At 35.0% G+C, this 24,317-nt stretch overlaps 2 protein-coding genes and 2 long non-coding RNA genes across 50 annotated transcripts in view; 2 read left to right on the forward strand and 2 right to left on the reverse strand.

The window, feature by feature from the left end:
* adgrg6 (adhesion G protein-coupled receptor G6) overlaps positions 1-2,954 on the forward strand; it is an 87,095-nt gene extending 84,141 nt beyond the window's left edge. For 44 of the 46 annotated variants that reach the window (XM_087297320.1, XM_087297312.1, XM_087297314.1 and 41 more), the window contains one exon: positions 1,847-2,880. Coding sequence is in view for 27 of the 46 variants with exons in the window: in XM_087297312.1 (XP_087153438.1) it covers positions 1,847-2,028 (182 nt within the window). In the remaining 19 variants the exon portion in view is untranslated. 46 annotated transcript variants of the gene reach the window in all.
* LOC147839403 (uncharacterized) lies at positions 1,995-5,476 on the reverse strand. Its single transcript, XR_015518840.1, has 2 exons — positions 4,508-5,476; positions 1,995-4,249 (listed from the first exon to the last, which is right to left on the reverse strand). It is a non-coding gene; the product is annotated as an uncharacterized LOC147839403 (long non-coding RNA).
* On the forward strand, positions 4,405-8,359 carry LOC147839404 (uncharacterized). Its single transcript, XR_015518863.1, has 2 exons — positions 4,405-5,219; positions 6,611-8,359. It is a non-coding gene; the product is annotated as an uncharacterized LOC147839404 (long non-coding RNA).
* Positions 6,960-23,529, reverse strand: si:ch211-202p1.5. 2 transcript variants are annotated; one of them, XR_015517434.1, is made up of 5 exons: positions 23,398-23,529; positions 14,036-14,183; positions 9,311-9,430; positions 8,241-9,221; positions 6,960-7,664 (listed from the first exon to the last, which is right to left on the reverse strand). XR_015517434.1 is itself a non-coding variant. In NM_001311214.1 (4 exon segments), coding segments are annotated over 4 exon segments (432 nt in total).
* Positions 23,530-24,317: the final 788 nt, after the last annotated feature.

Raw genomic sequence — 24,317 nt, forward strand, 5'->3', positions numbered from 1 at the left:
TAGCAAAGCCTACAGCAAACGAAGTTTGGGGACTACAAAAAAACACATCCAGGTTAATGACGTCATAAACCAGGTTACGTGAAATCACCCTGTGCAGTGACAGGGCATGGCCAGATGTGCTGTAATGTTATAACAGAGATGCTTCCTGGTGACGTGGAGCTGATCCGCAAATCACAGCACAAGATGTTAGCAGACCAATCAGAGCCTCTTGAGGACGGGCTTTTGAAGGAACTAGGAAATATTACAGTCAATTTCATGTTAGCGGAGTAGCTGTATATAATCAAAGTAAGATATATGACAAAATAATGTGATTTTTCACAAATGAAGCATGAGCACACATTGCTTTGCTTCTTTTGAACACAACCAAGTCTTAAAAATACACATTGGACCACCCTTTTAAAGTAATGAACAGATTTATTCTAGTGTTATATTCACATATGATAAGCTAAATGTTTTTATAATTTCAGAGTGTTCGCGGGGTCTTAAAGTCTTAAAATGTCTTCAAATATTTATTTCTTTTTTAAATATTTCCCAAATTATGTTTAACAGGAAACTTTCACAGTATGTCTGATTATATTTTTTTCTTCTGGAGAAAGTCTTATTTGTTTTATTTCGGCTAGAATAAATGCAGTTTATGATTTTTTAAACACCATTTTAAGGACAAAATTCATTAGCCCCTTTAAGCATTTTTTTTTCTCGATAGTCTACAGAACAAACCGTCATTATACAATAACTTGCCTAATTACCCTAACCTGCCTAGTTACCCAAATTAACCTAGTTAAGCATTTAAATGTCATTTTGAGCTGTATTAAAGTGTCTTGAAAAATATCTAGTCAAATATTATTTACTGTCATCATGGCAAAGATAAAAGAAATCAGTTATTAGAAATGAGTTATTAAAACTGTCATGTTTAGAAATGTGCTGAAAAAAATATTTTCTCTGTTAAACAGAAATGGGGTGGGGGGGAGGGGGATAAACAGGGCGCTAATAATTCGGGGGGGGGGGGGGTGGCGGATAATAATTCTGACTTTAACTGTATAATCCATCTCAAAACTTGTGAAAAGTATTTAGCTCTGTATAAGTCTAAATTTTCATTCATAATAGTCTTAAAAGTGTCCTAAAAGTCTCATATTGGATTTGAAGAAACCTGCAGAAACCCTGCATTAATACTTGGTCACAAAAGCTCAAGCATGCTTGCTTGATGAGTGAGAACCAATGAGGTTTATTCCTGTGTGTCTTCTGGGACATTTGAGCTTTTGCAAGAACTAATAATGTTTGATCTTGTAGTGATTGTTGACCAAAAATAGAAAAGTTTTGCTGTTATTTTACCTTTACGCCATTCAAGATTTAGGAGGTATTTATTAATCAGTTGAACATTAAAATAACTTTATTGAAAACTCTGACCCTTGGTAATTTGTAACATACAAGTCTCTTTGAGAGACTGTGTAAAGCTAAAAATCTTGTCTTGGATGGCGGGAGGATGGGTAAATTAACACCAGATTTATATTTTGGGGTGAACTGATCTCTTTAACTTGTTCAGATGAATGCATACTCTTATAGAAGGTGACTGAAGGTGCATGTGTATTGGAATGTTTTGCCTAAAAACTGCAAAAAGGCATGGGAAACCAACAGAATGGCATGGACAAATAACGACTCACCCTTTTTTATGTATGTGTGTGACTATAAGTTTAATAAATTGTAAACTCCAGTGTTTTTTCTATTGAGACAGCAAACATTTTTGAAAATCATTTCATTTGTATTTATCTTATACGGATACTTTGGCATCAACACTCAATTTTATGTATCATATTTAGTCCCTCACTCAAGCATTGTGACATATTTGCAGGTAAAAGTTCCTCCAATCAGAGCAGTCCCAAATGCAGCCCTTCTGACGGAGAGCCTTCCTCCTCCATTCTTCCTGTGCACCAGGTCCTGGACAAGGTAAAGGGCTATTGCTCCGTGCGCTCGGACAACTTCTACAAGAACATTATCATGTCAGACAGCTTTAGTAACAGCACTAAATTCTAAAGCGAGAAGGCCGGGATGGATATTATATTGAGTTTTAACCCTCCAAGCCCTTCCACCTTCCCTGACTGGAGTAAATAAATGCATAGAGAGGGCAAGCTATGAAAGATGATTTTACAAACTGTGATTTTCAGCTTATACTGACTATGTGATCTGTAAATATTCATAATATATTTTACTATTTGTGCTTTTTCTAATTTCTGTTTTGCATAATTTCTCTTTTTTGCACATTGTTTTTTGAGACTTTTGTATATAAATAAATGCCTAAATTGTTGCTGCGGTGGTAAAAAACTGAAAGTAAAAAACAGAAATGGGACCATTTTACAACCAAAGACTCACTAGCGAACGAGAAATACTAGTTAGTTCCTCTGTTGGGGGCTCAAAGAACAAGAATGGTTGGGAGCTTGCATTTTTCCTGCTTGTGAATTTTGCCTTGGTTTAGCTTTCCTCACCTTAAGCAGTACGTTGTAAATTAGTCAAACTTTAATACTTTTATTTTGTAATTATTTAAATTCTCTCTATTTTAGACTTTACATGATCTACTACTGATTAACTTTACAGTTTTTTTACAGTGTGAGCATTGTTCAGTTCAACAGATTTGCTTTACAAGAAGGCAAAATGAAACGGAAAGCAACAGCTATACACCAAATCTAACACATTCAGACCTTCGTATTGCTGTAGATTAAAGATGTTGTTCTGACTTGGTATTTATTTTAAACGCTTTTAAGAGATTTCTATGCTCACCAAGGGTTGTTTTGTGTTGCTCTGGTTATCAGTGTAGATCATCGTTGTGTAGCGTGGATGAATGCTTGATGAAAATGTGACATCCTGCATATTAAATGCACTTAAAACAGATGGTGTCTTTCTTATTTTTTAAACAGTAAGATAGTTTCCTAATGAAGTGTCTGTATTGCGTCTGGACATTCAGAGCAGTCTGCTATTATGGCTGTAACGTCTGTAGGTAGGTCAGAGCAAAAGACTTGGAAAAGTAGATTATGGCCAAGAATTAAAGATATTTTATCACTCAAAAATACAAACCATCCAGGATGTACTGTTCACTCTCTGAAATAAAGGTATGTGAGCTGTCACTGGGGTGGTACCTTTTCAAAAGGTATACATTTGTACTTGAATGGTCTATACTGGTACCTCAAAAGTATATAGTAGTACATAAAAATTTAAGAGGAACACTTATGAAAATGATCCTTTTAGGTACAAATTTGCATCTTTCGAAAAGGTAGCACCCCAGTGACAGCTTGCGTACCTTTATTTCTGAGAGTGTAGGTGACAGAGTCTGTGAATCAACTCCCAATTGATGTTATTTGTTGCTAAAACAATCAGCATTTGTATAAGCATACTGTATATGTTCTGTTTCAAAGTAAAATATACATATTTTTGGTCCATGGTCTTTAAAATGTCTGCTGGTGCAAACCCAGGATAAATTCATTCGTTTCATTTTTTCAAATTAATTAATTTCCTTTAACTTTTCGGGGCAGAGTTTAGCACTTTTTCTTTTAAAATAGTTGGCAACACTCCTGGTCATCATCAGTGACCCTAATTGGGACATTTTGTCTTCTTATTTACATGGAAGAAATAGAGACACATTGTTATTGTATTTCTCTTTTTTAACAGTCTATTAATAAACCCCCAATTAGCACAGTTTGTTGTTCAAACACATATTTAAAGGGTCATGAAACCCTACGACATTTTTGAGATGTTTACAGTCATATATATGTCCCCCGTTGCTATAAACACTATCAGGACACATATATTTCACAAAAAAGTGAAAATTGGTTGTTTTTGCATTATTTCGAGTAAATTCATTTTTTCTGGTTTGAAAAGGAATTTTGAAGCTACGTCATGACCATGAGATCCTTGTGTAAACTTCAGCGTGAAGACTGGCTGACTGTACCGGCGGGTAAAATGTGATGTCTTTGAGTTTTCAACATTAATTCATGAAAAAGACTTGGTTCAAACCAAAAAGCATGCTCTATTGTGAATGCGGCGTAACTTCATTATTATGCATGATATAGCTTCGAAGACCTGTTTTTACCTGTTACAGTGTTCAGACAGCAAAGAGATGCCATGCACGTTGTGTTGCCAACCGTAATTAAAACAAGTGGAAGAAGAAGAAATGTTTGGAGACATGGGACATCAGTGTTGCGTTTATAAATGTGCTTCAACAACGGTTTAGTTTTCATTTCTCTGCTATGAGAACGCAGCTGGACTCACAATGGATTACAGGGGTCTTCTATTATTAGTATTATTAGCAGTACTCTTACACACATCTGAGTCAAAATGAATTAGTTAATAAGTTTACAGTGCGTTAATATCACTACAATATTATGGGCTGAAAGATCCGCTGTAATTGCTAAGTTACAGAGAAATGCTGAGTTTTTTTTTCTTCCGTTCACCGTGCGGTACCTAACATTTAATTAAAACTACACCTCCAGCAGTTCCTTGCTTTCAATATCTTGTTTGTCACGGGTGGGGGGGCATGCATGAATGAAATTCAGAAATGTTCCTGTATGAGAGTGAAAGTGCCAAACTGCAGTTAAAGTTGACAAAATAATAATATGGCAAATCATTTGATCACTGATGTCCATGTAAATGTAGTCACTGTATTTCTCCTCTGCGTCTGTGTTTGTTTTGCCTCTGTGAAAAGCAGCACATGCTCGAATTGAAACTCCACTTTTTATGCAAACCCTTCCCTCTTTCGCCACTCAACACTCTCCCACCTAAGCAAAGCCTAACTCACGTTTCTGACTTTATTTTTTTTTTACAAACTAAAGGTGTGAAAACACCCCGCTGAAGCATGGGGGGGTTTATGGCCCTTTAAATGAACTATATAACCTATATGTGAAATAATTTAGCCAATATTATTTCATTTAAATAATGAAAAGTTCCATGCACAAAAAGAGTGAATTTGGTCAAGATTGTTATGCCATTGCATTTTGTTTGTTTTAGGATTACTATTATATTTAGTCTATTAATTAATAAGCGTGTGGCACGGTGACGCAGTGGGTAGCACTGTCACGTCACAGCAAGAAAGTCACTGTTTCAGGTCTCAGCTGGGTCAGTTGGCATAGAGTTTGCATGTTCTCCCCATGTTCATGTGGGTTTTCTCCAGGTGCTCCGGTTTCCCTCACAGTCCAGAGACATGGTCGTAGTGCAAGTGTGTGTATAGATGTTTCCCAGTGCTGAGTTGTGGCTGGAAGGGCATTCAATGTGAAAACATATGCTGGAAAAGTTAGTGGTTCATTACGCTGTGGTAACCCTTGATTATTAAAGGGATTAAGCCAAAAAGAAAATGAATGAATTACTAAGCATGCAGCGAGTGAGTTTTATTAAGAAAATTTCAAACAACTGGCTGTTCTTTAACTTACTATACAGCTAAAAAAGAAATGTACAATGTTGCGTAATTAGCCATCATGATAAAATAGGATTATACTATAAAAAACCAGGGTTCATTGGATTTTACTACATTTTATGGTGAATTATTGCAGTGTATATGGGCTGAATTTAAACAAACAAATTAAGTTGAACGTTGCTAAATTATATTTGTGTTTAAATTTAGCCCATTTAAATAGTTTATAATAAATCATAATATATAAATCACTGTTTTTCAGTGTATGTGATGCCACCATACCTGGAAAATCTTAATGATCCATTTTTAGCTCACTTTTAACCATTTGTTGGGTTTTGTCGGGGTGTTTCCCAGAACCTAACAATGCGGTCAGTGGCTGCCTCTGTGCGTCTGACTGTAACAGGGGCGACAGGAATAGAGAGTGTTTGTTCCTTTGTCCCAGTAGTAAATGAGAGCGCCACAAATTCCTTCCAGAAGTTTCTTGTGAAAGCCTTCCTGTGAGGTAAACCAGCATTCCTGATGATGCCAAAAATGAATGGAGATAAATAGCTGGCCTCGTATAAAGATTCAGACTTCCACTACTATTCACCTTAACTATATGGTCGATCCTTCAATATGTGATCGCTCAGAGGGCAGACCAACCAACAATATTGTTTTGTTTATTTTTGCCAGAAAGGTTTTACACATCACATCATGGAAAACAACAACAGCAAAAGAAAGAGCGAGTGCAGCTATTCAGAAAATTGCTAGCCCCTAGCACAGTGGAAACATTTAGCTTTGCCATTAGATTCTCCCATGATGAGACTCCTGTTTGATCTCCAGGCTCGATGACAGTTTTATCGGTTTCTCTCACACTATACTGCTCTGATGTTATTTTCTGCTTAACTTGTAAGTGTATGTCTGCCACTCTTGCTCTATATATTTAACCTCACTGAAAATGGCAAGTACAGTAAAGTTGAAAGTGTTTTTGTCTTGTTGAAAGTCTGAATCACAGTATAAAATCATAAAAATAATCACCAAAAATTGTGTACTGCAGCCATATTTTGAGAAAGACTAAACAATTTCCATCATTGACATGGTTTATTATTATTATTATTATTATTATTATTATCATCATTTCATTTTCCTTCAGCTTAGTCCCTTTATTCATCGGGGGTCACCACAGCGGAATGAACCAACAACTTCTCCAGCATACGTTTTACACAGCGAATGCCCTTCCAGCTGTAATCCAGTACTGCAAAACATCCATGCACATACACTACGGACAATTTTAGCTTACCCAATTCACCTGTACTGCATGTCTTTGGACTTTGAAACCGGAGTACCTGGAGGAAATCCATGTGAATCATGGGGAAAACATGCAAACTCCCCACAGAAATGCCAACTGACACAGCCGAGGCCGAACCAGCGACCTTCTTGCTGTGAGGGGACAGTGCTTACCACTGAGCCACTGTGTTGCCATTGTAATACTCTTGAATTAAAAATAACAAAAATTGCAATTTCATTTACAGAAATTCAGTAAAACTCGGAAACCTAAATCTTATTGTGACACTAAGAACAAACTAGATTCAAGAATCAAAAGGCAACTAACATGTTTAATGTCAAACATAAAACGCCAATAAGTCACTATTGTCCTCAATAAATAGTTAAACACAGTCATTATAAAGAAACAAAACAGAAAACAACAAAGTATATGTGCAGCTTTGGAAAGAAAATAAAATTAAGAGACCACTTTAAAAAACATGATTGGTTCTCTGGATTTGCCAGTAATATACGTTTTAAGTCAAATGTTTGTTTAAAACTGCTGATGATGTGTCCAGAATTTCAGGTTAGAATATTATCATTTGAAAGCGAATATATAATATTCCACCTTTTCAGACCTTAAAGGTGCCATAGAATGAATATAGATATACCTAGGCAGAGCTGAATAGTAAATATTGAATGGAATGACATACTGTACTGTGACATCATTGTTTTCTCATTTTCATTTAAATCCCTGGACTCTGACAATCACACAGGATCATTAGTATGCATGTCCAAGGCTGCATTTGATAATTTTTTTTCTAATAAGATTACAACAATTATCATTTTTACCCCCAATTTGTATTTTTATATTAACTTGAATTATACATATGTATGCAGGACTCTTATTTTGAAAATGAGACCAGCATTATAGAGTTTTAATGCTCATCTCATAGCTTGCATGCAAAACGAAGAATGGATTAGAAATATATTTAGCAGACTCTGAAGAGGCTCAATGTCAATTGGTCCTTATCTTTTGTTATTTTAACATGTATATTATGAAATTTGCTGCACATGTCTGTAATATTTATTATTTATTTATTTTTAATATTTCCCTAATTAAGTTCAACAGAGCAAGGAAATTTTTACAGTATGTCTGATAATGTTTTTTTCTTGTGGAGAAAGTCTTATTTTGGCTAGAATAAAAGCAGTTTTAAATTTTTTTTTAAATAATTTTAGGGTCAAAATTATCAGACCCTTTAAGCTATTTCTTTTTTCGATAGTCTACAGAGCAAACCATCGTTATACAATACCTTGCCTAATTACCCTAACCTGCCTAGTTCACCTAATTAACCTAGTTAAGCCTTTAAATATCACTTTAAACGGTATAGAAGGGTCTTGAAAAATAACTAGTCAAATATTATTTACTGTCATCGTGACAAAGATAAACTAAATCAGTTATTAGTAATGAGTTATTAAAACTATTATGTTTAGAAATGTGTTGAAAAAAATCTCTTCGTTAAACAGAAATTAGGGAAAGAAATAAACAAGGGGCCAAACATTCTGAAGGGCTAATAATTCTGACTTTGACTGTAAGTGTTTGATGCACGTTTTTGCTTCATGTCGTATTACTCATTGCATGTAGTTATTTATTTGTATTTTTTTTTCTTTTTTTGCATTTTGTGTTTATTTACGCTTTGTCAATGTCAATAAAAGTCACTTTGTTAAGATGTAGTGTAGAATTTTCATCACCAAAAGTCAACAGAGCAGAAATCTAGATCCCGTAATGTAATTCACTACTGTAAATAAACAAAAAATGACAAAATCCAGAAGCTGTTAATTGACAGACTTTTTTTTACAGTGTGAGATTGTGTGTGCATGAGTGAAAGAGCATGCACTTCAAGTACAAGTGCTGCAGAGCTTATTAATATTCATATTTCCAAATTTGGTCGAAATCAAGCTTTTCGTTCTAGGGGAACTTCCTGTGGTTATAATTGAGCATATAAAACCACTTCTGGAGAATTTTTAAACTTACCTAAGCCACTTACCATCTGTTTAGATATCACAGGATAATAGTACATATTGAATCAATGCACTCTATGGCACCTTTTAATTTTGAGAAAAAAGAACGCACTGGATTTGCATAAGGTTTGTAAATATACTTTTTTGCTCAAAATTTTGAATGGTTGAGGAATTCCAGTTTATAGCAAATGCAGATACCCAATAATAATATTGAAGTATTTCTACCAAGAATATTATACGTCAATTAGAAGCACTATGATTTTATAGATATTCTGTCAGATCACTCCTATTTGTTTCATCTACTGTCACTATCAAGCTGCTAGCTTTTCATGACATGGAAATGATTTGTGCACTTTGTAATCCATTCACAGCACTCATATTCAGACATATGGCCAGGCTTGCCGCCCGAATAGTATAATGTACAGTAAGTTACTATGTAGCTTTTTTTTTTTATCCCTCTCAGGTTGTTTGTGTTGGATTGCGTCTCCTCAACATCTGGAGGAAGCTAGACTTGAATCGCTCTTTGTAGTTTCTTGGCTGGTACTGTCTGAATGTGTCGTTTTCATCTCTGCAAAAGTCACAAAGTAGAGCATCATTAGAATGTAATGAACTGACATGTTGTGTTTCAAATAGAGTGAGTTTAAAAAGAACACTCACTTTTTCTGAAGAGTCGAGTTGAAGCAAAACCGCAAACACTTTGAATCTTTCCCGTCGACGCAACGACATCGTTCAACATCCCGTCTCAGGCGTGAGCCCATGCCATAGGGAATGACCTGACTGAAAGAGAACAGCTCATATTTTAAAGTGCGTTTGATTTCATTTAATGATCAAATGTTATAAATATATTATTTTATAAAACAGATGAAGACAATGTTATTAGCACCCTATTACTGCTTTTTTATTCTTTATATATATATATATATATATATATATATATATATATATATATATATATATATATATATATATATATATATATTTCCCAAGCTCTTTGACAGAGCAATGCTTTTTTTATCTACCATTATCAGTGGTGGAAAAAGTACTGAAAAATCATACTTAAGTACCACTACTTGCCTAAAACTGTAGTGCAAGTACAGTAAAAGTATCTGTTGTAAATATTACTTAAAGTATGAGTAAAAAGTAAACCTTTCAAAAGTACTCAAGTGTTGTGAGTATTACGCTGTAAAAAGCTGATGCATTTGCATGTAATTTGTGAATGTGTGTGCAGCCTTAACATTCTATAGTACATTTAGTTATTGCTCAACAGGCACACAACTTCCTAAGACGTTAATATTAGGTTAGATTTAGGTTGTGACGTCTGGTGACTGAAATTTAGGGCCCTATCATACACCTGGCGCAATGTGGAGCAAGGCGCAGCGCAATAGTCCTTTGCTACTTTAATCTTGGCGCAAGGGTCATTTTGAGGTGTTGCGCCACACTGTTTAAATAGCAAATGCATTTGCGCTCAAATGTGCGCCCATAGGCGTTCTGGTCTAAAAAAGCAGGCGTGTTTTGGCGCATTGCTATTTTGAGAAACTGTTAATAGTCTGATCTTTAGACCAGAACAAAGTCGGTCTATTGTCTGGCGCAAAGTGCACCTGGCGTACACACTACACACAAGATGCAATACGCAAATATCTTTACATATGAAAAAGATATAATATATTAAATATATATATATATATATATATATATATATATATATATATATATATATATATATATATATATATATATATATATATAATAAGGATATATATAGGATATAAATATAAATGATTAAAATATTACAAAACATAATAAAAAATATTACAAAAGCAGGTGTATTTGGAAATAACTCAGTGTTTTGACCACACTTTGTTATTATTAATCATTTAATCGTCGCTGGAAATTAGAACTGAATTTAGAAATAGTTTTGAAACAAATCTTTGCGCTTAACAAACAAAATTAATTATTTATAGGCTAATTGATGTCTGTGCGGTAAGGTTTCCCTATTCACGAGAGCAAAAGTGAAAGTGAACTTACTTTGTCATGTTAATAGCAATGCACTTATGGCACGGCGCAGCTGGCTCTTAAAGGTAATAGGAGATGAGACTCTGATTGGTTTATTCTCAAAACACACCTATAACTCATTATGAAAATAAACTCAACCCTTTTAGACCATGCGGCATGGCGCAAAGTGGATTTTCCCTTCCTTAAGTTAATGTCTAGCCAGCATCTAATGGCAATGTTGTTTTGATGTCCAGTAATAACATCTAATGACGTTGACATTTGGTTGATTTTAGGTTGTGTTAGAAAGTGACTAAAATCCAATGTCGAGCCAACATCTGAAACCAACGTCATATTGACGTCAAAATACTGACATTTATTTGTCAGGTATAGCAACCAAAATCCAACATCTGATAGACGTCAAAGTGGTAACGTCCACACAGTGTCAAACTGTAACATCATTAGATGTTGATATTTGGTTGATTTTAGGTTGGACGTTTACCAATCCCCATGCACAAGAAAAACTTAAATTAACTGTAGGTTGAAGGAAAGTAGTGGAGTTAAAGTACTTCTACTGCACTAAAAATGTACTTAAAGGAAAGTAAAAGAACACATTTTTAAAACTACTTAGTAAATTACAATTTATAAGCAAAAAATACTCAATTTGAGTAGTTTGAGTGTTTGTAATTAGCTACTTTACACCACAGACCATTGTATATTTTATTGTTTGGCTGAAATAAAAAATAAATAAAAGAAATTTTGAAAATACAAAGGTCAACATTATTAGCTCCTTAAGTTTTTTTTTTTTTCCCGATTGGCCACTGAACAAACCTGTTGTCCAGTAATTTGCCAGTAATTTGTTTAACTTAACCTGTTTAACCTAATTAGTAAAGCCTATTGCAACTTTAGCTGAAAACTAGTATAAGACAACTAGTAAAATATGATGTACTGTCATTATGGCAATGACAAAAGAATTTAGTACATTTTATGAGTCATTAAAATCATTAGAATATTACAGTTTTTTTCAGTCGCTTTGGTGTGTTTCTCACAACACCAGTGCATTTTTGCACAACAGTTCATGCATTTCTCAAAACAATTAGTACAAACTGCAAAACCTAGCTAATAACCTGCAAAAGCGCGTCACATGCTCAAAATGGATAGTTCATTCCTCAAAAGCAAGTATTGATGTCAATGAAAGTGACAGTATCATCAAAATGAAAAGTCCTGACACCATTGTTTATGAACAAGTTAGTCAAATGGCTTTGTCATGTTTTCATCATGACAGTTTACTCTGGACATTTTTTTCAATGCAAAAAAGTCTGATTTTGGTGACACGTCCTGAAAATGCTCAAGACCGTATATATACTGTTTGCAGTCATTTGAAAACTACAGTAAAGTTGGACATCACTGCTTAGTGAGGTATCTGAGTACAACACACTGAATATGTATGTTTCACATTTTTACTGCAGATGCTCTTTGCAATTCTAATTTATTCCCAGCATTGTGCAAAAGAATAAACACACCCTTATTTACAACAAACATAAACTCCCTTTAGGTAGAGCTGTGCATAACTGTACACAATATTGCAGTACATATTGGAACTGAGCCTACAACATACACAGGTCATACATAGGACATACATACATTGAACATACATAGTTCAACATTTTTGTATGTAATGACTCAAGTAATGAAATGAGGACTATTAGTTTTATATGGAAGGACTATTCAGCATTCACCAGTTTAGTTAAATTTTGACTGACATGGCATAAGCAAATGATAATGTTATAAACAGCAGAGAGTTGTATGAAAGCATTTGATGCATGTCCAAAAGCATTTGCAATTTGTTGGCAAGAATGAGAAACTGCTTCTAGGATGTGCACAAATGACTAATTGTTTTGAGAAATGCATTACCTGTTGTGCAAATGTAAATAGTGTTGTGAGAAATGCACCAAAGCGACTGAGAAAAACTGTAAGACTGCATTCTATTGAGATATTTTGTAAATTTCCTCCAGTTTTTTTTTTTTTTTTCTAGTAATAAACATTGCTAAAAACCTAATTTGGACAACTTTAAAGGTATTTTTCTTTTTCAATCCTCAGATTTCAGATTTTCTAATAGTTGTTACTCTGCTAAATATATTTTAAAAATCTATAAATCAATGATAAGGTTAATTGACACAATTTCCTGTTGTTGCTGATGTGTGGTTTGTGTTTGGAGCTCAGTTAAGCTGATTTGAATTGGAATTGAGAACCACTGCGTTAGCATCACTAGGCTCTCTGCATCTATCACTACTGCTATTTTTGTGCTCTTTAAAGGAATAGTTCACCCAAATGTGATTGTGAAATAACCCAGAAACCCAGGATTGAGGGTCACTGGTGAGTGAATTGAGTTTGAAGTTTATTTATTAATTAATTAATTTATTTATTTTTTATCTGAAACAAACATTCACTGCACATTCAAAGGCACATGACCTTCGAATCAGAAAGTCTTTTTGACCTGGAAACTTCTAATCTTTTTGGCTACAAATAGGTCTGATTTTCAATACCATAACACTTGACACATTTAATAAAATTGACTTAATTGTGAGAACACCCTTCACTTAAAGATAGATGGCATGTTATTTGTGTTATAACAATGTTATAACAATAATAATTGTTAAAGGGAAAGTTCACCCCACAAAAATAGCATCAACTTGTTGCAAACCAATTTGAGTTTTTTTTTTGTTTTGTTTTGTTTTTTCTGTTGACACAAAAGAGGGCATTTTGAAGGATGTTGAAACCTGTATTCATTGAACTCCACAATATTTGTTTTTCCTTTGGAAGTCAGTGATTACAGGTTTCCAACATTCATGAAAATATCTTCTTTTTTTGTAACTCAAACTGGTTTGGAGCAAGTCAAGAGTGAGTATTTTTTGGGTGAACTATCCCTTTTACACTGATTATTGTTATAATATTGTTTTAAAGCAAATAACATACAGGGTTTTCCCACAATAAAGTCAATTTTATTAAATGCGTCAAGTGTTATGGCATTGAAAATATGACCTTTTATTTTTTTGCCGATTCTGATTCGAAGGTTTTGTGCCTCTGAATGTACAGTGAATGTTTGTTTCAGACAAAAAAAAGCCTTCACACTCAATTCACTTCCCAAGAGCCAGACCCTCAATCTTGGGTTTCTGGGTTGTTTTTCACCAAAGGCAGTCTGCCTGTCCTCAGGTCTCCATGCGTGGGCCACATTAATGAGACCACACACTTAAACACAACCAGACACGTGCTTACAGTGTGTACAGGTTACCGACTTCAGTCCCCCCACACAACTTCTCTCTCTTCACTCAATGTGTTGCTCAAGAGAGATCCATGTAGAAACGCAGATAAATCAATGCTTGACTGATGTACCTGGGTGTATCGACCCACACAATTCCTATGTGGCAAAAGTACACGCATTCCTTGTCCTTCAGGTTTTCACAGGAGCAGCGCCTTTCACGCCGGTGAGTTTGTGAAGCAGCACTCGCAGATGGACTTCTGTTTACATGGGACCCTGAGACTGACAAACAAAAGAAGTTTGAGAAACAGGTAACCAAGGATGCTTGCAAAACCAGTAGACATTTACTATAATATTAACAACACAATATTGAAATGATTTGAAGACTGGAGCTTCCACAATGTAGTTTTTCACAGTGATGCCAAAGATCAGAGGTGCCCAAACTTTTTTATGAAGGGCTAAAAACTAAACTTTATTGTGGTTAGTTGGCCCAAGGTAATTATAGTTGCAATGAGTAATTTTCTAATTTATTTAATAATATTTTAAAATAACTAAAACCTTCCTTTATATTAACTAATGCAGCATATATTTTTTTTTACATATTTTAATGAACTTATTACAGTAAAAACTATTTATAACAGAATGGAGTTACACTAGTTTATGCCTTGATTTGCTCACTGATGGCTTCTTCGTAGTCTTCCATCAATTGAGTGACAGTATTTACATTTTAAAAACTCCAATTTATTTACAATATTTATTTTCAGTTTGCTTTTTAATAGCTCAGCAATAAAACAAACAAAAAGGGTTATGTCAAATTAAAATGACGACCTCTGTTAAAGGCATACTCCCCAACCCTCTCCATCATTCTCCCTCTCTTCTCAGATGGGATGGTGGGCCAAATCAAAGGTTATAATGTGCCTTCTTTGGGCATCTGTAGATGCTCTTTTTGGTTTACAATGGACCATTTAGTGAATATTTTGTAAAATAACCACTTGTTCCTTAGTGTGAAGGACATTTTAAAGATCTAAAGAAGCATTTTGATTTCACTATAAAGTGGAATCTTTTTGTCTATGGTTTCTAAATGTTCTTCATGGAACTATTCATACCAGTAAAGAACTTATACCCTCACATTTTAAAAACAAACTACATTTTTTTATTAGAATATTGTCACCTTAGAATTTTAAGGTTCTATTTGACATTTTTGTCAAAATTGAGTTATTGACATATTCTTATTAAATGACAACTTATTTACATTATGGAATGTTTTTTCATAAGTTGTTTACATTTTAAGGCTTTCTCACAGCAAGAAGGTCGCTGGTTTGAGACCCTGCTGGGTCAGTTGGGATTTCTGTGTGAAGTTTGCATGTTCTCCCCATGTTGTCGTGGGTTTTCTCCAGGTGCTCTGGTTTCCCCCACAGTCCAAAGACATGCGCTATAGGTAAACAAGTACTAGGTTACGGCTGGAAGAGCATCCGCTGTGTAAAATATTCATTCTGCTATGAAAACTCTGATAAATTAGAGACTAAGCTGAAGAAAAGATGAATGGAAAATTGAGTAAACTCCTTCAAATTATTACTATTAATAAGTAAATGAACTAAGTGCATAATTATAAAAATTAAGTTAAATTAACCTAACAGTTATAAATTACAACAGAAATACTTAATTTTAAAGTAAAATCAACTTGTCATTTCTAAGGCAATGGGCTTAAATCACTTTTACAGTGCACACTGAAAAAATATTCAAAGATGATTCTTTGGATTTACTAAAATATTTTAGGTTAAGTGGTTGTAAACCAGGCATGTCCAAACTCCTTCCTATAGGGGGCGGTGTCTTGCAAAGTTTAGTTTTAACCCCAATCAGACACACAAGTGCTAGCTAATCAAGCTCTTACTAGGCTTTCTAGAAACATCTTTGCAGGTGTGTTGAAGCAAGCTGGTGCTAAAATCTGCAGGACACTGGTGCTCCAGGCCTGAGTTTGGACACCCCTGTTGTAAACCGTTTATTTGGGCTAAATTTGAAGAAACAAATCAAGTTGAACATCACTAAATTTAATTTGTTTAAATTCAACCCATATTAATTGTTTACAACAGTTTTGCAGACATCTTTTTTTCAGTTTATGCGCCAGACACATTTTTCCATATACAGCATCATGCAATTCATAGTGTACTTCATGCAGGTGAGTGGGCTTGACAAACCACCTGTATCAGACACTCTATTTATCTCCATATGCACCAGACACTTTCTTAAACGCTCTCTGTATACTTCTTAGACTACATTGTGCAATTCTGAGTGTGCTGAGTGTCAGCGGGGTTGACAAACCCCCTGTAGAACACTCTAAAATCCTTAGAGAGAAATTATCGTAAATAAAATGTTTGGTCTTTTTTAAACTTGCATTTATTGTAGCATTTACTGAATATAGTGCTGCTCTTTAGGGATTTGAAATGATTCTTTTACCATCACTTGTACTGATCTGCTAAATGAATACATGAGATTATATTTAGAAGTATTACTGTCTTTATTGTGCTGTGAAACGAGGATTGAAAATGCCAGTAAAATGCAGACAACCACTATTCATTCTTTCATTTACCTTTAGCTTTGTCCTTGATTTATCAGGGGTCACCACAATGGAATGAACTGCCAACTATTCCGGCATATGTTTTACACAGCAGATGCTCTTCCAGCTGCAGCCCAGTACTGGGAAACACCCATACACTTTCACATTTGCACACGCACTAATACACTACAGCTAATTAAGTTAATCTAATTCACTTATAGCACATGTCTTTGAACTGTGGGGGAAACCGGAGCACCTTGAGGAAACCCACACAAATATGGAGAGAACTTGTAAACTCCACACAGAAATGCCAACTGGCCCAGCTGGGACTCGAACCAGAGACCTTTTCAATAGCAATTAGTATCAATACACATTACTCATAATACAGAATGAAATCTAGTTCACACATTCACAAACACTATTTTTTCATCAGACCAGGTCTAAATTGATACAAAACTTGTCAAAATATTTGTCAGCTTGACATCTTCACTTGCATTTCAGAAACATTTTCTAATACAGGCCAAGATTTCATGTAATTCAATATACAGTAGTTTGAAAGCCAATCTAAAAAACATAATATTTCTGGTTGGGCTTCGTTAAGGTTGTGGTGAATGAAAAGCCATGTGGAGCATGTTTAAAGAAGACAGCAAATACGAATCTGTGGCCAACCACATTTTATGCCTGTAGGATTCCAGCAGCGCATGTAGATGCTACAAAGCAAACCACCACTACAGCTTCCGATGGCTGGGGGTTTAAAAGCTGAATCAAAAACAGATCACTTACTCATTGGTAGCATGGTTAATCTTCAACAGACAAATAAATCTCAGAGGAGATGACAAAACAACAAGCAGGGACCTATGAAATCAGTTTTTATTTATTTTATATATATTTATTTTAAGCAAGGAAATTTTCACAGTATGTGTGATAATATTTTTTCTTTTGGAGAAAGTCTTATTTGTTTTATTTCGGCTAGAAAGAAAGCAGCTTTTAATTTTTTAAAACCCATTTTTTGGACAAAATTATTAGCCCCTTTAAGCTAATTTTTTTTTCGATAATCTTCAGAACAAACCATTGTTATACAATAACTTGCCTTATCCTAACCTGCCTTGTTCACCTTATTAACCTAGTGAAGCCTTTAAATGTCACTTTAATCTGTATAGAAGTGTCTTGAAAAATATCAAGTAAAATATTATTTACTGTCATCATGACAAAGAGAAAATAAATCAGTTATTAGAATACGTTTTTAAAACTATTATGCTTAGAAATGTGCTGAAACGATCTTCCCTCTGTTAAACAGAAATTGGGAAAAAAATAAACAGGGGCGCTAATAATTCTAACTTCAACTGTTATATATATATATTCAGTTCAGTTTTTAACAGACTCAATTTGAGGTTAAAACATTTATATATTTACTTTGTTTTTATCAAAACGCACATCCATGAAAGTAAAAAACAATTGCACTTTTTTTTTCAAATTCCATTATATTCTTGTTAAAACTGAAACATGAAAGAGCATTTATGTAATTATTTCTCAGATTATGTTTCATTTCTAATAATTAAATTATTATTATTATTATTATTATTATTATTACTGCTACTACTATTTTAAGTACACTCAAAAAAGATGTTTGCCGTTTGTTCAAACTATAATTTAAAATGAGCTAAAACAAAAAAAAAATCTTGAGTTTTTTTGGTACAGTTTAGATTAGGGGTGTCCAAACTCAGTCCTGGAGGACCAGAGTCCTGCAAAGTTTAGCTCCCACTTCCTTTAACACACTTGCCTGGAAGTTTTAGTATACCTTGAAAGAGCTTGATTAGCTGGTTTAGGTGTGTTTAATCGGGCTTGAAACTAAAATATGCAGAACACCGGCCCTCCACGACCGAGTTTGGGTACTGCTGGATTAGATGTTTATGTTCAATCCACTTTAATTTGTAAAAACTAATAAGTTAACTTAAATGCAAGGATCCACACAATTCGTGTTGGGACAACATGAAGCAGTTTTTACAGTGTACTACTACTAACTTATTAGTAAATTCTTCTGGACAATAGTAAATATTTTCTACCAACTTAATTTCTTCAAGTGAAACCAAACTTATATTTTAAAGCATTGTAGAATTTCTGTGTTTTTATATTTTACACAGTCTATGGTTTTTCCCAAGCGGCAACCTCTGGAACTGAAATTGCAATTCATTAAAATTCTGCTAGTCCAGGCTCCATAATAGAGCAAATTTCTATTGACCCCACTTTTAAAATAGCCGAAATAACAGAAAAAAGGGTGTTTAAAACCCGGTACAAAGAACAACTGGGAGGGGATGAATTTTTTTTATAACTTATCTGTTTCCTTTATTTGAGTTTATATAAGTCTGCATCATTAAGGGCAGGGCCACTTGAGTCAACGTCACTTCACCTCAGTGGATTCCGTCTGATTAACCGATGAACGCATATACATTTTTTTTTTATGTGGCTTTACACATTCAGTTGCTTTTTGGAATTATTTCCTACAATTATCAGATGATATGGCATGATGTGTGCATTTAATTGTGCTCACAAACACAAACCATTCACATGGCCTCCATTTCCCAGAGAAATTATAAACATTATCTCTATAAATAAATTTGTTTTATGTAAAATCATTCATCATTTATAATGTTCTTTAGAGCTGTAATGCACTCTGACAGCGATTACTGTATAGAATAATCATCTGAAACACTGTCATACAGTCTTATGCCTGGATTTCATCAATAGCCCAGCATTTACTAAAACTATATTTGAAGTGTTTGAAAGTAATTCGTGTTTTCCTCCTGTAGACGTGATAAGAACAATGCTTAGTAGCTCATTGTGTTACAACAGTATATCAATACAGTGTTTACTCTTTTAAAAATAGTGTACAACCAAGCACATGTGAACAAAATGGTGATGGTTGGCCACGCCTACTGATAGCTTCTTTTGGGTTCTTCAGAAACCTATAGGTGGCGTCACATACCACATCCATATTTTTTACAGCCTATGGTTTATCCTCACCTAAAATGGCAAAATATTCATGAAATCAATTTTCATGTGCTTTAATTTTCAAAGATGTCTGTCCACATTATATGAATAGGTGTACAACACTTCTTTTAATTAATTAATTCAGAATTTCCAAATTTTGTAATCTAGTTATACAGCAAATACAGATTAGATGAATACGACATTGGGCCTTATGTATGACAGTAAGTTATTACTAGCCCTTCTGAATGATTAGCCCCCTGTATATATTTTTCCCCCAATTTTTATTTAACAGAAAGAAGTTTTTTTTTTCTAAACACATTTCTAGACATAATAGTTTTAATAACTCATTTCTAAAAACTGAACTAATTTCTACTTTCTTTTGCCATGATGAACGTACATATTATTTACTAGATGTTTTTCAAGATACATTCAACTTAAAGTGACATTTAAAGGCTCAACTAGGTTAACTAGGCAAGTTATGGCAATTAGGCAAATCATTGTATAATGATGGTTTATTCTGTAGACAATTAAAAAATTAATTGCTTAAAGGGACAAACAATTTGGACCATTTTTTTTTATTATTAAAAGCTGCTTTCATTCTAGCCAAAATAAAACAAATAAGACTTTCACTAGAAGAAAAAATATTCTAGGAAAATACTGTGAAAAATTCCTAGCTCTGTAAATTATTATTTGGAAAATATTTTAAAACAATTAATGGGAGGGCATTTAACAATTTTACCTTCATATTACGTATCAAAAAAGTTATTTAAAGTAGATGAGATGAAGACGGATGAAGGTCTTGCCCTCTTGAAGGCTTAGCTTCAGAAAGGTGTTTTGTTCAGGATACATTGAGTTGTTTTAACCGAAGGACCCCAGTTACCAGAATGACTCCTGAGGTGCTCAATCAAGTGAGGCCTGAGGCTTCCGGGGCCTTATAGAAACAGATGAAACCGAATGCCCAAGCTGGCGGAAAGTGATCTGGGAGTGATCGCAGTGATCCATCACAATACTATGAGGGACTAACTATGGAATACGCAACACATGAACTGACTTTTGTTTAGATGCTGGAAACCAGTTGTCCTCAAGGCTTTAGTTGGGGTAAAGCGCTGGGATTCATTGTCATATATCAGGTAAGCATAATTAATCATTATGCGTGGCTCAGATTTGGAGCTTGGAATTTGTTTCAAATCCATTGGAATGTCTGCTTAAAATTCCTGACATCATTCACATTCAACTGACTTTATACCATCCAATCATAAATCATGAGAAAGACGATCAGGAAACGTTTTCTTCATCCGTGCAATATTTTAAGGCTAGACTGCTCTAACTCCATACCAGAGCGAGACTAGATGTGAAATTCAAGACAAGCTCCGTAACACAGCTCCTTAGCACAGTTTGTTTTTCCAAGAAGAATTTAATTTAGTGACCCGTGCCCTGAAGAGAGAGATTGGACTGCCAAGGTGGATCAGCATAGAATTGTAAAGGGATTACCAAAAATTCATAACCACCAACGTTGAACCAGAACATCTCACCTCTTGGTGTTACTGTAGCAATACAATATAGACATAGAAACTCGAAACTACAGTAGAAATTGGCAAGCAAACACATAACTGTGCAATAAAGTATATTATTCCTAGCCTAAAACCCAAGACTTTTGCACTCTGAAATGAAAGATCTCAAAAGCAAGCTCTATGGAAAAGAGTCCCGAGCCAACTTGCAACCATGGTAATCGATTGAAGAAAATATCCCTTTTAAAACAGAAAATGATCACAATCTAAATTTCGAATGTATCACTGCTTAAATGAATGTTTGCAGAGAAAACTTGCACTGGCTGTGAACTCAACACACTATTAAATAAGCCTATACCCATAGGGCAAAAGCCTCGTTTCCTCCACCCAGACCATTTAGAGGCAACTTTTGCTCCAGTGTGAGGGAAGTTATATGTTCTGTGGTCCATAGAAGATGGCCTACACATGGGGAGTTTACCCCTTTACATGCTCAAACCAGATGGATTAAGCTGCATTTTACGCCAAATTGAACCCTAATTCAACTAACTCCATATTGTAACTTGCTCAAACAACATTTCAAATCTACACAGCTGATTATAATATTATCAAATATAAACTGAAACAGATATTTTCCCACAAAAAAGAAGATTATTCCTCTATTAAACTTAAAAGAGGGCCAATTTCATTCATTTACCTTCAGCTTAGTCGATTTATTCATCAGGGTTCGCCACAGTGGAATGAACCAACGACTTACAGCATATGTTTTACACAGCGGATGTCCTTCCAGCTGCAACCTTTAACTGGGAAACACCCATACACTCTCATTCAAACACATACACTACAGCCAATTTAGTTTAATCAATTCACCCAGAGCGCATGTCTTTGGACTGTGGGGGAAACCGGAGCACCTTGAGGAAACCTACAAGAATATAGAGAGAACATGCAAACTCAACACAGAAACACCAACTGACACAGCTAGGACTCAAACCAGTGACCTCCTTGCTGTGAGGTACAGAGGATAAAAAGTAAGGCTTTTTTGGGGTGAAATGCCAATTTAACACATCTGACAGCAATTTGTTTTAGTAGTTCAGTAGTAGTACTGTACCCAAAGAATTTTGGCCCAGATTTGGCATAAATCTGGCACAATTGACATTCATCCGACATTAGCATAAAGCATGTGGGCCAAACATGGCTCTGGTTTGGCCGAGGTGGCACCTTCTTTAAGGCGGCACACAATACTTGGCCCAGATGTTAATAACTATGTGGGCCACATAAGCTTGGCCTGTCTTGACCCACATTTAAAACACATATTTTTATTTTCATATAAAGAAAAAAATTCCATCAATCAGGTCACTTTGAGGAAAAAGCATGCCCAAAGCACGCCTAAAGCACAATGATTAATGGGTTTATTAATTACATTGCAGTCATGACACACCAACCTATCTGGCCCAGTTCAGGCTCAGTTATGGGTTATTAACTTGGCTGAGACAGGGCCCAGATATGGTCCATGATTGGCCCTTCTCTGGAAGCCAGACTATGTGGGTAGTGGTAGTTAGTAAAGTTAGTTCCAATATAGAGGAAATGGATCTAAAAATTAGGAGAAACAAATACTATGGAAGTTAGTGTTTACAGATTTCAATATTCTTCTAAATATCTTCTTTGGTGTTTAACAAAAGAATGAAAAGCAAACTGAAACAAGTGGAGGATGAGTAAACGATGATAGAATTTTTACATTTGGGTGAACTATTCACTTAAATTCTTCCAATTACAAGACATCAACTAAACATTTTAAATACATAAACATTTTAACCTCTTAAAGTCAAGTGCTATTTTGGGCTTTCCGCCTGGATTTTGCCGACCCAAATTCAAAAGCGTCCAAAATCCACATGCAGAGATGTAAATGCAAAGGGTTGGTATCGTTTTAAAGAAAACCCTTTGAATTTTCATAAAACACTGTGTGAAAGTGATTAAAATAATTGTATATGTTGTCTGTGTTATATTCAACCTCTCTAAAAAAGAGGTTTGAACATTTTGAAAGTGTACCTTTTAGGTTCTTCTGTGTGGTCTAGGTTGCTGTAATAATAATTTTGTTGGTTCCTTCATTTGTCAGTAATCATAGGAAAAAAGACAAATTTCTCTATATCATAATCTATAAATTATTGTGTTCCAACTGATGAGAGAATTGAACCACTTATGAGGGTATTTGGGCCAGTATGGACCTTTAAAATTTAAAGAATGTGAAAATAAATGATGACACAGACCCGGTACCGGGTATGCAGCACTTATAGACTAAAATGCATTCAAAGTAGAAAAAGAAACATAGCAGACTGAATCTTAAAATGACACGTATGAACATAATCTTGAGTAAACTAGATGAACAATTGAAATTTTCATCTTAAAAGCAAGACTTAAGAATATAAACATAAGGAAAATGAGAGAGGTTTACCTTGTTCCAGTATGAACACAAGAGCACTTATTAGCAATAAGAAGGAAAAATCCATGATGCACAGTTCTTTAATTGGCAAGCCAGTCTCTCTTGGTTGTCTGTCCACAAGCAGAGAGGAAAACTGTGTGGAGTGAGAGCAGGTTGTGGAGTCTCTCAAAAAACTCTTGCCACTCTCTACACACCTCCAGCCCTCCACCACACCCCTATCACTGTCCCTGGATCAGTCTGCTAAGCGGCTCTTCGCAATGTTATGGACAGGTGCCGTTTGACATCATCCAATGTGAATGTCGCTAGGGAAAAAGAGGGAGAGAGAATTCTTTGGAAAGATGCTTTGAATCTAAATGATGAATTTATTTTCATCTAAATTATGCACTGTGTTTGGATTGGAGGTTTGAAGAACAAAGTCTAAACTGCAGCCTGGAGAGGAAACCCACCTTTTTCAAAGTGCAAAGCCTAGACAGACCAAGTCTTTTCCCAAACCAAGGGAAGCCCATTGTGGTAAACCTCCATCTTAATTAAAACAATAAAAGTCAATTGAAACATCTCAATATAAGCATCTGCGTGCCAGACTCCAGTTCAAAAACAGTTCTTGCTGCCATTTTTGGAAGCAATTGCTCTAGTGATCGTTTCAAACTTTGTTTCATTCATACGTGATATGAACGGTGGCGTGAAAGTTGTCGAGAACGGTCCTCAATGGTGCCTGTCATTTAATCACAGTGGGGGCAAACTGATGTATTCTGTGCAACACCGCAGGGGTTATTTTTTCCCACCCGTAGTTCTATTTAGCTCACTTTTTGACTTCTCATTAGTCCAGATTAGGCTTAGTTTTGCATTCAGTAGAGATAATTAAAGGCTGGGCGCAACACAAAACAACATATTTGGTCACAGAGCCCCTGGCTACGGCAATTAGATCTGTGAGG

The sequence above is a fragment of the Danio rerio genome, chromosome 20 (genome assembly GCF_052040795.2).
Source record: "Danio rerio strain M-AB ecotype USA chromosome 20, GRCz13ab, whole genome shotgun sequence".
Classification (NCBI taxonomy): Eukaryota; Metazoa; Chordata; class Actinopteri; order Cypriniformes; family Danionidae; genus Danio; species Danio rerio.